General features: G+C 41.1%; 2 protein-coding genes across 3 annotated transcripts in view; one reads left to right on the top strand and one right to left on the bottom strand.

Annotated features, from left to right (window-relative positions):
* Window positions 1–550: 550 nt before the first annotated feature.
* LOC130256500 (coagulation factor XIII B chain-like) lies at window positions 551–9,880 on the top strand. Its single transcript, XM_056498213.1, has 12 exons — window positions 551–1,059; window positions 2,157–2,357; window positions 2,748–2,933; window positions 3,355–3,420; window positions 3,505–3,681; window positions 4,847–5,029; window positions 5,348–5,437; window positions 6,090–6,272; window positions 7,698–7,901; window positions 8,240–8,422; window positions 9,089–9,330; window positions 9,557–9,880. The coding sequence occupies exons 1-11, from the start codon at window positions 990–992 to the stop codon at window positions 9,310–9,312; spliced, it is 1,767 nt and encodes a 588-aa protein (XP_056354188.1). The 5' UTR covers window positions 551–989; the 3' UTR covers window positions 9,313–9,330; window positions 9,557–9,880.
* Window positions 8,935–14,113, bottom strand: part of CFH (complement factor H) — a 29,660-nt gene continuing 24,481 nt past the window's right edge. Inside the window, exons 20-24 of one of the 2 annotated variants that reach the window (XM_056498212.1) lie at window positions 13,556–13,732; window positions 12,910–13,092; window positions 12,129–12,329; window positions 11,675–11,869; window positions 8,935–11,531 (exon numbers count right to left, since the gene is read on the bottom strand). In XM_056498212.1, the coding sequence (XP_056354187.1) occupies window positions 11,518–11,531; window positions 11,675–11,869; window positions 12,129–12,329; window positions 12,910–13,092; window positions 13,556–13,732 (770 nt within the window). In that variant the 3' untranslated portion in view covers window positions 8,935–11,517. Of the gene's footprint in view, window positions 11,532–11,603; window positions 11,870–12,128; window positions 12,330–12,909; window positions 13,093–13,555; window positions 13,733–14,113 lie in introns of those variants that run through there. The other variant, XM_056498211.1, reaches the window with a different exon arrangement.

The following is a 14,113-nucleotide window of genomic DNA, read 5'->3' as shown; positions in this document are numbered from 1 at the left end:
GATATAGAGAGGTGTAGAAAGGGGGGAGGCTTGGGCTGTGGATTTCAAAACTGGCTGGTTTTGGGGAGCTTGAGTCTACTTCAGTAGTGACTTGGAGGATGATGTATGGCAGCAAGAAAAGAAAATACAATTTCTCTGTTTTGTAAACATTGCAAGATAGTGATGGAACAACAGGATGTTGGTCTATGAGCTTTTTCTTCCTTTCAAGTGAGGAATATATACAAGCATGCATCTCTTCTGGCTGGATAGATTGTTCATCACAGCATCCCTGTTCATTCTGTTCTCTGCTGCATTCTCAGAATTGCATTTTCTTAGAGAAAGGCCAAGATAATGCAAACTGTAAAATTATACCCTCCCATTCTCAAATTTAAGCTTTATATCTCTAATGATGCTTAATCACCTGATAGCTATTAGTCAGTGAGGTGACTGTAAATGAAGTTCATTTTTTGTTTTTGGTTTTGTTTAAAAAATACATGGAAGAGGCTTGCTGTATTCAGCACAACTCAGACTGATAATACTAGTGGCTATGTTGTTCATGTAAGAAACTCCAAAATCATTAATTTCTATAGCCTGGTTTACTCAGGGGCTAGGCTGGAGGATGGGAGAATTGTCTATGTCCTCTGATTTCAGCCAAGGTAAATAATCTGATAACAGAATGCCCTTTAAACCTGGGACTCTGGAGGTTGTGAGGGGAACAGTGATCAGCAAGTTTAAATTGTTTCATAAACTCATTGCCTGATTTCACTGTAAAATGATAAATTACAAATGGCAAAGTGTGTCAAATAGAAGCAGAATCCTGCCAGTCTAGTGCTAAGGTCTTTGGAGACCCAGTATAAATAAAATTTGTTTTTCCAGTGAATTAACTTGTTACAACATACCATAGACATTAAGGCATTTGTTGAATACCTTTGAAAATTTAGTTAATTATTTACAAAAGTAATACTTGGGGAGTTTTCACAGGTGATGGAAACTGTAGATGGAGAAGAGTAATGAAGATGAGATTTAAAAGCTGTTTTGTCTTCCTAGTTATGGTTTGTTCAGGCAAACTCTTTGCAGAAGGTAAATACACTGAATTCTATTGTACATTGAATCTAGAATATGCAATCTTGGTAACTTAAATGCAATGTCTTTTATCTCTTTACTGAGTAAATAATGGTTTATAAATTTATATACAATTCTGTTGTGACATGGCTGATGATCACAATTCAGCTGTTGCTGATTCCTGTCTAAGCCTCAAAGTTGTCATATTGAAATGTTCAGATTTTAGTTCAGGAAAAAAAATTTTAGAAATGTCTGTGAGCTATTTCAAGGCACTTACAAAGTTTGAAGTTTGTACTATTAAAACATTTTATATGTTGAATTGTCTTGGGACTGAAATATTTTCACTTTGTTACAAAGCGAAATAGTGGAAGTTAAATGGAACCTGCAGAAGTTAATCTGGGTGCTCCTGCATTTTCTATCTCTGTTTTCAGCACTGATTTCTTCTTTTAGTTGTTGTTTTTGAGTTTTTTGTGATTTTGTTACTTTGAGGTTTCTTTAAGTAGCCTAATGTCATATTCAGCACTACTCTTTAAAAAGGTTTTTCCTATTACTGGGGATTGTATTGTTTGGTTTTTTGTTTTTTTTAATTGCCATTCCACTTGTTTTTTCCTTAATCTGTTTCTTTTTTCTTTTCTGTTGACTGTTCTTAAATTCCTTTTCTTAAGCAAGCCTAACTCCTATATTTCCTCCTAGCAGCTTGTCCTACTTTTCTGGTGGCATTTTCTGAATTTAGGAGCTGAGGCACTGCTAGTCCTGACACTTGTCACTGAATTTTACAGTAGGCATTGGTGTGTTTGTGCAGCAAAGGATTTTTATGCTTCTGGGCAAAAGAGAGGAATGTAAAGGTGTCCTGCACCAATTTTGCCCAGTTCAGATTAGGAGGTTTTATTCTACAGCTGATATTCTTGTGAACCCTAAGAGCAAAAGCTAATAAAATTGTAGTATATCTTCATTGCAGCAGGTCCTAAAAGGCCCTTCATGCTTGTAAGTATTCAGAATTTTGTTCTTATTTGAAAGCCTGACTCAGTCAAGCTGATATTAGCTATATTAATGCAAAAACATTAATATCTGGGCTGAAATTTTTAGTGGGAAATATATTGATTTTTTTTTTGCAGATACACCTTGTGATTTGCCACAGATAGAAAATGGAAACCTTGCCCAGTACTATTACAGTTTCAAAAATTACTATTTCCCTATGCGTAAAGGAAAAAAGCTCTCCTACTCTTGTGTGGTTGGTTACACAACTGAAAGTGGGACTCAAGAGGGAAGAATAACTTGTACAGCAGGAGGATGGTCTCCAGTGCCACAATGCTACAGTGAGTTAGCTTTATTCATCTCATTGCTTCCAGCAGGAACATTTCCTGGCTGGTTTTCCTGGGACATAGAGGTAAAGAAGCTGAGTAACAGAAGGGATAAAATGTACAGGGTGCAATCAGTTATTCATGCAGAGACTACATAGATTTATATATGGAATATTCTTACAATAATACATATCTTAAGGGCATTTACCCATTTGTACTTTTTTGTAAGAATATAAAGGGTTCCAGTTTTCTTAGTCTGGGAAAACTATTAGTTTAGATGTATAACTTCCTGAGTCTCCCTAGCTCTTGGTTCCTTGGCTGTATCCCATAGGCTGAGGAAATCAGATTAGATCAATATAGTACAGTATTGCATTCTTTCTGATCAAGCTGTCTTCTTTCCTTCAGGAAAATGCACCAAGCCTCTTTTGGAAAATGGCTCTTTTTACAGTACAGAAATGGACTTCAAAATCCATGAGAAATTGCAATACAAATGTAACCCAGGCTACCACACCCCAAGCGGTGCTACTGAAGATACAGTGCAGTGTCAGCCACGAGGATGGTCCTTCCAGCCAAGCTGTACTAAAAAACTTGGTAGTATTCTGCATTTTTCTCCTTTCTAATCTATTGCAGATGTGTATAATTTCACTGTCCTTGCTGTGTCTGTAGGGCCAAACTGCCTCTGTCATTTGAGTACTCCTAAAGCAGGTTCTCAGCTCTACCTCTGGGGAAAAACTTGTCAGGTTTGGTGCATTGGAAAAGGTATGTAAAATGATATATGTAAAATGAATCAGTAGAGATGAAATCACATTGTTTCGAATAAATCCATTGCCATACAAACTTTCTGTTCTAAATGACAAGTGGGAGACTTGTGCCAACAACTGCAATTGCAGTTATTCGTTATTTACCGAGATCTGCCTGGGCTATGGCCGCTTCTAAGGAGCATCTAAGGGAATTCTGGAACAGTGCCAGCGAGCAGAGCAGTTAACACGACGGCTGTGCTTTGTTCCCCGAGGGTCATTCCGGGTGCCCGGGCTGGAGCCGGGGCTGGAGCCGGCGGGGAGCGGCCCCGCCCGCGCCGGTACGTGCCCTGCAAAGCTCTAACACCCCAAAATCGGCCCACAGGGCTTCCTGCCCTGTGCTCACTGCTGTGCTCTCCTCCCAGGAATAACCTGCTCCACTCCGAGTGAAGTAGCTCATGGAGGTTTCTATCCTGTGAAGAAAACCTATGAAGAAGGAGATGTAGTTCACTTTTTCTGTGACAAGTGTTATTCTCTCACTGGATTTGACTTAATTCAGTGCTATAATTTTGGGTGGTATCCAGACCCTCCAGTGTGTGAAGGTACCCTGTTTTTATAGTTTTACTGTGTCAAATTCTTAGAAGCTTGTACCTTCTTTTAAGAAATGCTTTATGAATGCAAAATAAAAATAGAGGGTTTGTACCAGTTTGTAGCCTAAATGTAAATCCAGCGTTAGTCAAAGGGAGCCACGGTAGCAGGAAGGGAGGCAATGGTAATTGGAGCTACACTTCAGTGAACTCTAACAGCAGAGCAGATACTGTCTCTTGCTGTTGCTTCTCCAAGTTGGAATCAACAGTTAGAGGGAAATTTTTTTAGACCCTGAAGCTCAATAACTGTGTTCAGAATACAGAAAGGTTTAACCAGGCCTGCTTAATCCTGCCTCATGGGATGGGGATGTACCACTTGAGAGGCATTAAAAATAAAATTTGTGACAAGGTCCTCCTTAGCTTGTTGTACTTTTCAGAGTTGTGCAGCCTCCCCAAACTTTACTTGTTTTGTATAGATTTAATTAAATTGTCCTGAGGACAGAAACACATCTTTAGCAATTGCTATCACTTCCCCAGTCACTGAGGAATAATGGAGAGTCTTAGTAAGGAAAGTTCCAGAAGAATGAAAGGTGAAAGAGTTGAGATATAAAACAGAGCAGAAATCAGCACAAAACAACCTTTACTAGAGCTTAGACTCCAGCCCTGTGTTTATTCTCATGACACAGCAGGAACTTTTCTTGAGTGAGTGCAGAGAAGCTGGAGATGCTCAGGGGGAGCCTGAAAACAAGACCTAAATCTACTTTTGAGGATACAGTAATCACAAACCTAATTTAGAGATAGGAAATGGACTATGATTATTGCTTCTTCTGTGGCACTAAAATTAATACATAATCTGCTTTAAATATTATATGAATGGAGGGTATGGGAGATCTCTATTTCCTGGAGTCCTATAAAGAACACTTTATTAAGTCTCTGTGGAGAAATTACAGATTTGTTTATAGCAGTGACATAGTACTTCTATTTTATATTTGGGGAATGCAAAATCACTTGTTTGTTCAGGTCTCCCATTGTATTAAGAAAATTAGGAAAATTTCATTAAGATATGACTGGCTTAGGCAAAAAAGCCTTTTGAGTGATAGGCTGACATTGTGTATGGTGAGCTTCATTGTGTGCGTGGTTTTGGTAAGAGAGAAAACAATAGGCAATTTTTTATTTTCAGATGTAAAAAATAAATGTCCTCCACCACCACTCCCTCATGGCCACATCAACACAGCCAGAAGAACGTACCATAATGGAGACAAAGTTCATGTACAGTGTACCTTGGGAAGGAGAGGATCTGAGGAAATCCAGTGTGAAGGAGGAAAATGGACATCACCCTCTGTCTGTATTGGTGAGTACTTCTGTGGAGGCTGACAAATGAACTGAAATGATTCTTCAAACCATGCCTTAATTTTCTGGAGAGTCTCAGTTTCTGTATCTGCAAAACTCTTATCTTTCCTCTCTTAAAAGGCTTGAGAGGCAAAGTGCTGCATGTTTTGCAGGCAATCCTTGGTTCCCAGATTAAAAAGGATGAGGTAGGTGAATTCAGCTGCCACCTATGACCTCTTCTGTGGAAAACTGGGATTATTAAATTTTAAAGTGCATCATGTCTGTCTGTTTTAGTACTTTAAAATGAGCTGTTTCTGTGAAAACTAGTTCTGAGTCTCTGCTATGGTGGAAGTGGTGGATAAACAGGAATCTGGGGCATCACCACCACTTGGGGCAGATGCAGAAAGAAGGGCAAGCCAAACACGTCACGATGAAGATATGAGTAGGTGAACATTGCTCTTCTATTTCAAAGGGACTCTCCAATCCACTTATAGGCATTTTATCACTACATTTATTCTTTTGCTATAGGACAGTTCCTTATTCTTGAGAATGCTTGCATGAGCTGCAGATGTCAATGTAGCCATAAATAAAAGGCCATTGTTGCATATTTCTCAATTGTACCAATAAGCCTGCTCTGTATATGTAATTCTATTTCATATAGAGCACTTTCAGTCATTTTGTACCCTTTAATATTATTTGGATGTGCAAATTCATGAGTTCCTTTGATTAATACTTCCAAAGAGGGTTATTTTATTTTTGCTTTTTTAACCACACATAAATGAAACATTTGAAGTAACAAATAAAATGGTCTAGGTCACATAAGAAGAACTAATCTGTATTGAGTGTAAACCAGCAAGAGCCAAAAGTAGGCATAGATGTAAAGTGTAGAGGCAAATAAAATGCATGTCTGCAATTCAGCAAGGCAAGTGTAGTGTTTCTGAAAATGAAATTTAGGAAAGGAATAATATTGGTTTAGATTCTATTTGTTTGCAGTTTTTTTTACTCAGTCAAGTATTGGTCTAATCCTTTCCCCAGTGTTAGCAATGCTGTAATCTAATCAAGATCTAATTGCCTCTCTCTCTGTCTCATATCAGAAATGCAGCAAGACTGTGCCTCCCCACCTGTGATTAAAAATGGGGGTGTCCTGGGCCCATTATTGGCAAGTTACAGAAATGGTTCCTGGGTAGAATATGGTTGTCAGCATTACCACTTTTTGGATGGGCCCAGTACTGTTTATTGTGACCATGGAAACTGGACAGAGCCACCAACCTGCTTAGGTGAGTCTTGGAAAGAAAAGCATCTGTCATATGAAATATAAAAAGGGAAAATTGGAAGGAACCTCTAAATAATCTTTTCATTACCATCTTTTCTCTTTTATTGGAGGTAATAAAAATTCCAGAAATATGAGGATGAACCAAAATTAGATTTTTAGCAGGCCTCTCCTGCTGGGTATCCTCTGGCCTGTTCTTAAAACCACACAATCAAATAGATTCCTCTGTTTCCTGAGTGAGCTATTCTAGTATACTGCTATCCCTGTCTCCTGGGAGGATTCTCCAGTTTCTTTCCTCCACATTGTCCATTCACTTAATTTCTTCCTGTCTTTCAGTAGATGATTAGAAGGAATGGTGTGGCCATTCCCAAAATGGCTTTTAGACACAATTAAAAAAAAATAGCAGTGACTTCTTGAATTTTTGTTTCTAAACTTTTTTTTTTTTTTTTTAATTGTGTCTTTCTATCTGTTGTTTCATCCTGGCCTGGATATTTAAATTTTTTCTGTGCTGCATTTATGTATGCTGCTCAAAACAATGTGTAGAACTCTCACTAGAAAATTACCAGTGGTAGCAGGAATACAAACAAGTGTTGTTTGTTTATCTTTCCTTCCTTTCTCTAATGAAATAATTTGATTTTACTAACATCCTTTGTTAAATTGGCTCACCTTTCATTTTGTAATCTACCATGAAAATGAAAATACACAATGAGTGCAGTTTTAATTGCTTATTTCTAAATGAGCAGAAGTTACCTCATCTAAATTGAAAGGTCCAGGCCTTCATTTTTGGATCCGATTATTCAAACTTGACAAATCCTGTGAAATAATGAAATCTCATTTCCTGTGGGCATTATTTGTCTCTTAAGTATCCCAATAAGCCCATCATCCATTGCATGTTTTCTGAGATTTCTTTTCAATGCTCACCTCATCAGACCAGAAGGAGCACACGCTGATATTAACTTCAGGAAAATTCCCTGTGAATTTGGTGTTACATAGACTGCCAATAGCTGAATTCTCCTTGCCTTGCCCTCAGCAAAGCACCACTAAGGGCCTTTATCAGCCAATGATTCTCATTGCAGAAATTTATTTTTGTAGGTGACAATCTGCTAGGCTTTAGTGATGTTGAACAGTGATTTCAGAAGGACACAAGGTTAATCATCTAATGGAAAGCTATACTCCCTGATGTGATCCTGGCACTGGGTTTTAAGAACCTGTCAGAAAACATCCCTTCCTTTTGCACATGTTTGGTTTTTGTTGTCACTTCAGACCATTTCTTTCCATTTGCATTCTTTTATGCATCTGTAGTTCTTTGTCTTGTAAGATTCAGAAGCATTTTAGAGCTATTGATTTGGAGTCCTCTTTCTTCCCTCCTACAAAATGGAACTAAGAAATTAGTTCAGGTGGCTTTTTATTAAGATTCACTTTTATTTCCTAGAACCATGTATTCTTAATGTAACTGATATGGACAGCAACAACTTAACATTGAAATGGAGACGGGAAGAATTAATTTTCCTACATGGAGATCTCATCGAGTTTGAATGTAAACAGGGATATGGTTTTCTCCAGGCTGCCACTCCATCTCCTGGGAGAACACAGTGTGACCAGGGCAGACTGAAATATCCAAAATGTGTTATTCAAGGTAAAGCAATAATTTTTATTGCATTTTTAATTAATCCATCTTAGACCTATTTGGAAATTATTTATTTTGCTTTTAGTGTGGGCCTGGAGTCTGTTGTAAAGAATTTAGTGCTTAGGCTTCAACAATACAGATGCACAAGGGAACTATATTGTTGAATATAGCTTAGAAAAGTGCTACACCTTCCTTTGCTGGGCAAGGCTGTAGAAGGGAGGGGGAAGCTCTTCTCTGAGCCCAGGAAACTGAAAGCTCTGTAGAAAGAGCTTCATGTTCATTTAATTTATTCTAAAGGTGTCAGTGTGTTAGTTTCTTATTCTTAAATGTTTTTATTGTTATTGCAGCTGTTACAGAAAAATGTGGCTCTCCACCCTCTATTGCAAATGGAACTCTTACTCTCCCAGTGCTGCCCCAGTATGACAGTGGTTCTTCAGTTCAGTATATTTGCTCTGACTATCACTTTTTGCAAGGCTCTGAGAGAATCTACTGCTCTGAAGGACAATGGACTTCACCACCAGTTTGTATAGGTAGGTGTGATAAATAAGCACTTATTTCTCCTTATAGTTCATAGCCTCAAGGAGCAGCCTGGTAGTGACCTGTAAGGGCCATCTTGTCCAATCCCCTGCCCTGAGCCCTGTCCAGCCTGACCTTGGCTGTTCCCAGGAATGGGGCAACCACTGCCTTTCTGGAAAAAAGGAGAACAGGGAAAACTGTTCCACTGTTTTACCACTCTCACTGGTGGTAATGTCCTCCTTATATCTAGGCTGAACCAATGCTCTCTTAGTTTAAAACCATAACCCCCTGTCCTATTGCTCCAGGTCCTACTGAAAAGTCTGTCTTCATCTTTCTTAGCCTCTTTTAGGTTCTGGAAGGGTGCAGTGAGGTGTCCCTTGATCCTTCTTTTTGCCTGGCTGAACAGCCCAAATTCTCTCTAAAATCAGATACAATTTATAAATTGAGTATTGTCAGCTAGAATTTTTAAATCTCAATTTCAGGGTCTTCAGTGACATATGAAAGTTTTAATAGAAGCAAGTTAAGCTCATTCTGGTAGGTTTTTTATTTCCATAACTATGATATGCCTGCAGTATAATAAGATAATAGGAAATAATTTACAATTTTAGTGTAGCCTGGTCAAAATATTCTGTTCCAAAAAGAATAAATTTATTAGCACTGATCAAGTCTCTCTTTTCTAGAGCCGTGCACTTTGTCAAAAACTGAAATGGAGAAAAATAATGTGCTGCTGCAAGCATTCTATGCAGACCAAGTTTACTTTTACCATGGGGATTATGTTGGATTTTACTGTAAACAGAACCATTTTGGAGCAGAATCTGGCACAACTTTATTTCAAGTACAGTGTAAGAGGGGACAGCTGGCATATCCAAGGTGTGTTGAAAGAGGAAAGCAAGTATGGACTTGAGGAAAACCTGTAGGAGAGGTATGTACCCATTCTTTATCTCTTATTAACAGGTGACTTAGGGTGGCCTCATGTTCTCCAGGTTACTCCACTCAGCTTTGGGAAATGAGTGCTGAGTCTGAGCTGGAGGGGGACAGAAGGGATGAGGATGAGCAGTGCAGCACAGGGATGCAATATTGGCATACACATGGAGGAAGCTGGGGGAGGGAGTTGTACATCTTAACAGCAATCATGTCTCCCTTCACAGGTAAGGAGCTCTAAAGGACTGAGCTTGAGGAACAACAGAAAACAGCAAGTATAAAAAAAAGTTTTTAAGGCATCTGTAAAACTACTTAAAACCCAAAAGTATACAAATTTACTGAGAAGTTAATTATTTTCAAAATTATTTTAAGAATATTAAAATCCAAGTACTTTGTATGATTTCCTATGACACTTAAATATTGAACTCTTAAGGTTCTGCCTGAGAACAAGTGTGACTACATCTATGAAGAAATCCAGGAATATGGACAATGTTTGCCTTGCAACCATTTTAGTCTGTTTTAATAAAAAAGCTACTCTAAGGGTGTCTTCTGTCTCATCTGTCTGTGAAATCACTGCATGTATGGTGTTCTGTGTGGGTTTCCAAGGGTTACTTAAATGAATAAGACAAAAAAGATATGAAAGCATTCAGGAATAGAGAAATTCTGCTTATTAGTCAAAACCCAGTCGACCAACAGGTAGAAAAAAAAGTTGATAAAAGCACTTTACACAGTGTATATAACAGCAAAACCCTTCCTCTGTTTGCTCTGTAAGAGGGAAATGGAGCAAAAGGGACTAAAAGGCCCTTGCTGGAACAGTTGTTGGAAGCAGAATTCGTTTACCCCAATCACTTCCTCTGGATGTGCACACAACACTGGCTGTGAGCACAGGACAGGATGAGGGGGATTACAGAAATGAAGGCAGCATCTTGTTGATGAACTTTGAGGCAAAGAATGCATCAAATATTCAAGCTTCATGTGGGGCTGCTGCCATGAACTCACCTACCTGTTTTAGTGACATGTCCCACCTTCTTATTGATTGTTTTAATCCTAGTGTAGCAATAGAATATCTTCTTGTGACCCTTGGTGTCCCTGGTTAGTGCCACTCTGAGCTTCATCTTTCCTAACATTATCCATGCATACTACATCAATGTCATGGACAGCTTACTTTGGAGCCTGTTTTTGCCTCAATCACCTGTAAATTGATTTCTTTTCTGTTTCAGAGCTCTCTGTGAAGGCTCTGATGAGATAAGCCAGATGGACTGGTAGATTTCCCCTTGAAGATGAGAACTGAATAATCTTGTGCTTGCAGGATTCTGTGCTTCAAGACCTCTAAGCTTTTCTGAACTCCTATGACTCCCAAGCACTCCCATCTCTTTTCCTAAATAAGTTGAAGTCTGCTTGCCTAATGTGTATGATTTGTACTCTGGTACTTGCTTTTTTCTCTCCCTTCTGAAGCAGGGAGTTAAGTAGTCCATGGCTACCACAGCCAGGCTGCCACTGATTTCCACAAGCACTTTCTCTTTGTGAAGGGCAGATGGGGCAGCATAGACTGGTGCATCCAGGACCTGGACCAGGAGCTGGTCCCCACTTTCACCTAGATATCCCAATTACTTGCACCCCAACATCTTGCCTTTGCAGGCAAGATCTGGCTCAAGTTCCCCCAGAAGAACTGGTTCTGGCCAGAGCCTTCCAGAAGTTGTTCAAAGGAGACTCCACTTGCTCTTTCTGCTCAGGCACTCAGGACCCTCACCCCAGGCTCAATTCCAAGCAAGTGCATGGAGAAGAAGGTAGGAATAGACAAGGCCAAACACACTTTGTGTGCTGAATCAAATTACCTGTCAGCTTTAATTCTTGTCTCAGTATTCCACCAAAGCCAGCCTGTTTTCAGGACACAATTGTTAATAAAATAACAGTGAGATCAGTATAGAATGGATAAAATGCAAGCACAACCCTTTGGCTGCATAAAATGTAAATACATTTACAAAACTAGATCTAATGTGGATAATATGCAAACAAAACCATCCAATAATGAAAACAAGAACAAATTCCAAGACAGAAGCTTGGCTAAGCTGCAAACAAAGCACAGCAAAATGGGAAAGACCAGGAAACACTGAGCTCAAATCACCAGGTTTGTTGAGGGCTCTTCCATTTGCAGAGCTGGGCTCCCCCCTGCCATTTCCATTTACCTCTACCATGATGATTCTGTGTAAAGAGAAAAAAAGGGGAAAAAGACATGAATACCAATCCTGACAGACCCCAGGGGCTCCTCAGAGCAGTGAGCAGGCAATTTCAGCAGAACTGCCTTCTGCAAGCCCTGCCCCATGTCTCTGGCAGCAAGCACTTACTTTCAGAGCACTGAGGATATGTAATGACTCCATCCAGGCACTGAGCTCTCAGTTTCTCTATCTGGGAGAGCTGGTACCCACGCTTGCACTCAAACACAACAGAGTCCCCCGAGGGATAGGATTGGCTCAGCTGGCTGATTGACTGCACCTGAATGTTGTTCTCTTCCATAGTGTCCCTATCCAGGACACAGTTCCCTGCAAAACAGTGCTTGTGATATTAGCCAGTGGATCTCACACTGCACAACTGCTGGCACCCCCTGAGTGCCCCAAGTGCCCTCTCCCCAGCTCAGGTGTGCTGGGCCATGACATCTTGGGAGCACTGCCCCTCCACTCCTGCAGCTTCCAGGAGGCTGCCACACCCTGGCTCACAGCAGGAAAGGCAAGGGCTTTCTGCTTCCCTTCAGCACTAGGAATGCAACAGCAGAGCAGCAAAGCTGAAGAGGGGATGACTTACTTCCTAGTGTGCACCGTGGGTACAGCAGAGTCCCCTCCACACACTGCACTCTGAAGCTGGAAGTACTTGGGTCTGGCAAATATCCCGGTTTACAACGGAATTCAATGTAGTCACCCCACGTGGAGTACAGCTTGCTCCGTGCAACCCATTTCAGCTCTATATTGTTTCTGTCCATATCTTCTTCTGATGCTGTACAGGCCACTTGAAAAAGTCATGAGAAGAGTCTCAGCACTTGATACAGACACACCACATGTAACTTTTGCCCCTAGAGCCTACAGAAGTTCTTCACATCAAAAAATGTTTCTGAGTATGTGCTCTGAACCACTGTTACTTGCAACAGAAAAGACATTCACATCCAAGCTAAAGAGAAAAAATGAAAAGCCCTGGGAGAAGTCTTGTCATAGGAACAGTCAGGGCAAGAATGAAGCACAGGTGGGGAAGGCACCAGGCATCAATGAACTTCCCCATATATTTTTTGAGATCCCTCCTTCCCTTCTGCTCAGTACTTCTCCAAATTTGTTTTCTCATCACAGAGGCACCCCTGGCTTTCCCCAGCACTGCCACACATGCAGACCCATCCTCCCAGCTCACAGCCTGCTGGTGGAGCCATGTCCCCAGCCCCAGGGCACTCAGGAGCTGAATTTCAGAAGAAACTCCTTTGGGACAAACAGGAGGACTCACTGCCATTCTGCCCTGCCAGCACTGTGGCCCCAGCACCACTGCTGCCCTCGGGTCTGAGAAGAAGACAAGAGGAGCAGTCACAGCACAGGCTCCCACCTACCCAGGCAAACTGGGGGGCTTGTCCACTGCCCATTAAGACAGGTGATTGTTGCAGATCCTTTCAAGATGTAGAAATTTGGGCATTTGTATTCCACAGTATCTCCTTGTTGATATTCTTGCAAGGGGAAGACAAGAAGCTCTCCACTTTGAATAGATGGAGGTGCACCACACCTCCCAGCTTGTCCTGAAAGAAATTTCCCAGTCAGAGAGGGTGTCTGACTGCAGAGAAAGTCTGGTCAGAAATCCCACCCACTCTGTGTTGGCACTACTCAGAGAAGCAGAGGAAAGCAGAGAGAAAACCAAACAGCTGGCAGGAGTAAGAGTTTCTCATTTCTCCAATGTTCAGGCTCACAACTGCCAGCTCACTCTACCTGAGCACAGCTTAAGTGCTTGCAACTGGCTGCAGGATTTCACCTTGTCCTGCATAAGATGTGGCACTGGGCCCTCTTGACTGAAGCCACCTGGGTCACTCAGCTTGGTAAACTCATCCCAGGTGAACAGAGACCTGGGAAAATGGCCTTGTCCTGAGTGTGCCAGAGCTATGGCAGCTGTGCACCATGAGGGCACTGAGATGCTAAATGGCAATGAGGCAGCTTTATGATGCTATCACTGACAGCAGGCTGAATAGACAGAGAAAGAGAAATTACCTTTGCATTTTGGGAGCTCTGTCCAGTTCCCATTCTGGCACACTACAGTGGAATCCCCAGTCATCTTAAAATTTTTCCAGCACTGATACTTTGCACTCTCCCCAGGGCTATACCTGGACTTTTTAATGCCTTCAATTCTACCACCAGCAATTTCTGGAGGAGGTCCACATGTCACATCTGAAAAGAGATATGGCTGTAGTTACCTTTGCAGATTTTAAGATGTTCATCTATACAACCAGAAGTGAAAGGAATTAGCCTTGTTACAATTTCTGTACAGATTTTCTGCCTCAGGTGGGTCACAGGAGTTCACCATGGGGAAGGCAATGAGGTGTGGCAGTGGCAGCAGAACACTGGGACTCTCAGGGAATAGCAGGGTCAGTAGGAGCTTCTAGAAATAGCCAATGTTTGTGTACTTATGCACAAGAGCCACACCAGCCTTGTCTCTCCCCAGGGAGCCCTGGCCTTCCTGGAAACCACAGGGCTAGCAGCCAAACTGATTCCCTGCTGAAAGGCAGAGCTCTGCAGGGCTGGTGGTGCTGGAGGAGCTTGTCAGCCTGT

This window comes from Oenanthe melanoleuca, chromosome 8, assembly GCF_029582105.1.
Source record: "Oenanthe melanoleuca isolate GR-GAL-2019-014 chromosome 8, OMel1.0, whole genome shotgun sequence".
Taxonomy (NCBI): domain Eukaryota; kingdom Metazoa; phylum Chordata; class Aves; order Passeriformes; family Muscicapidae; genus Oenanthe; species Oenanthe melanoleuca.
This window is presented reverse-complemented; position numbering and strand designations above follow the sequence as displayed.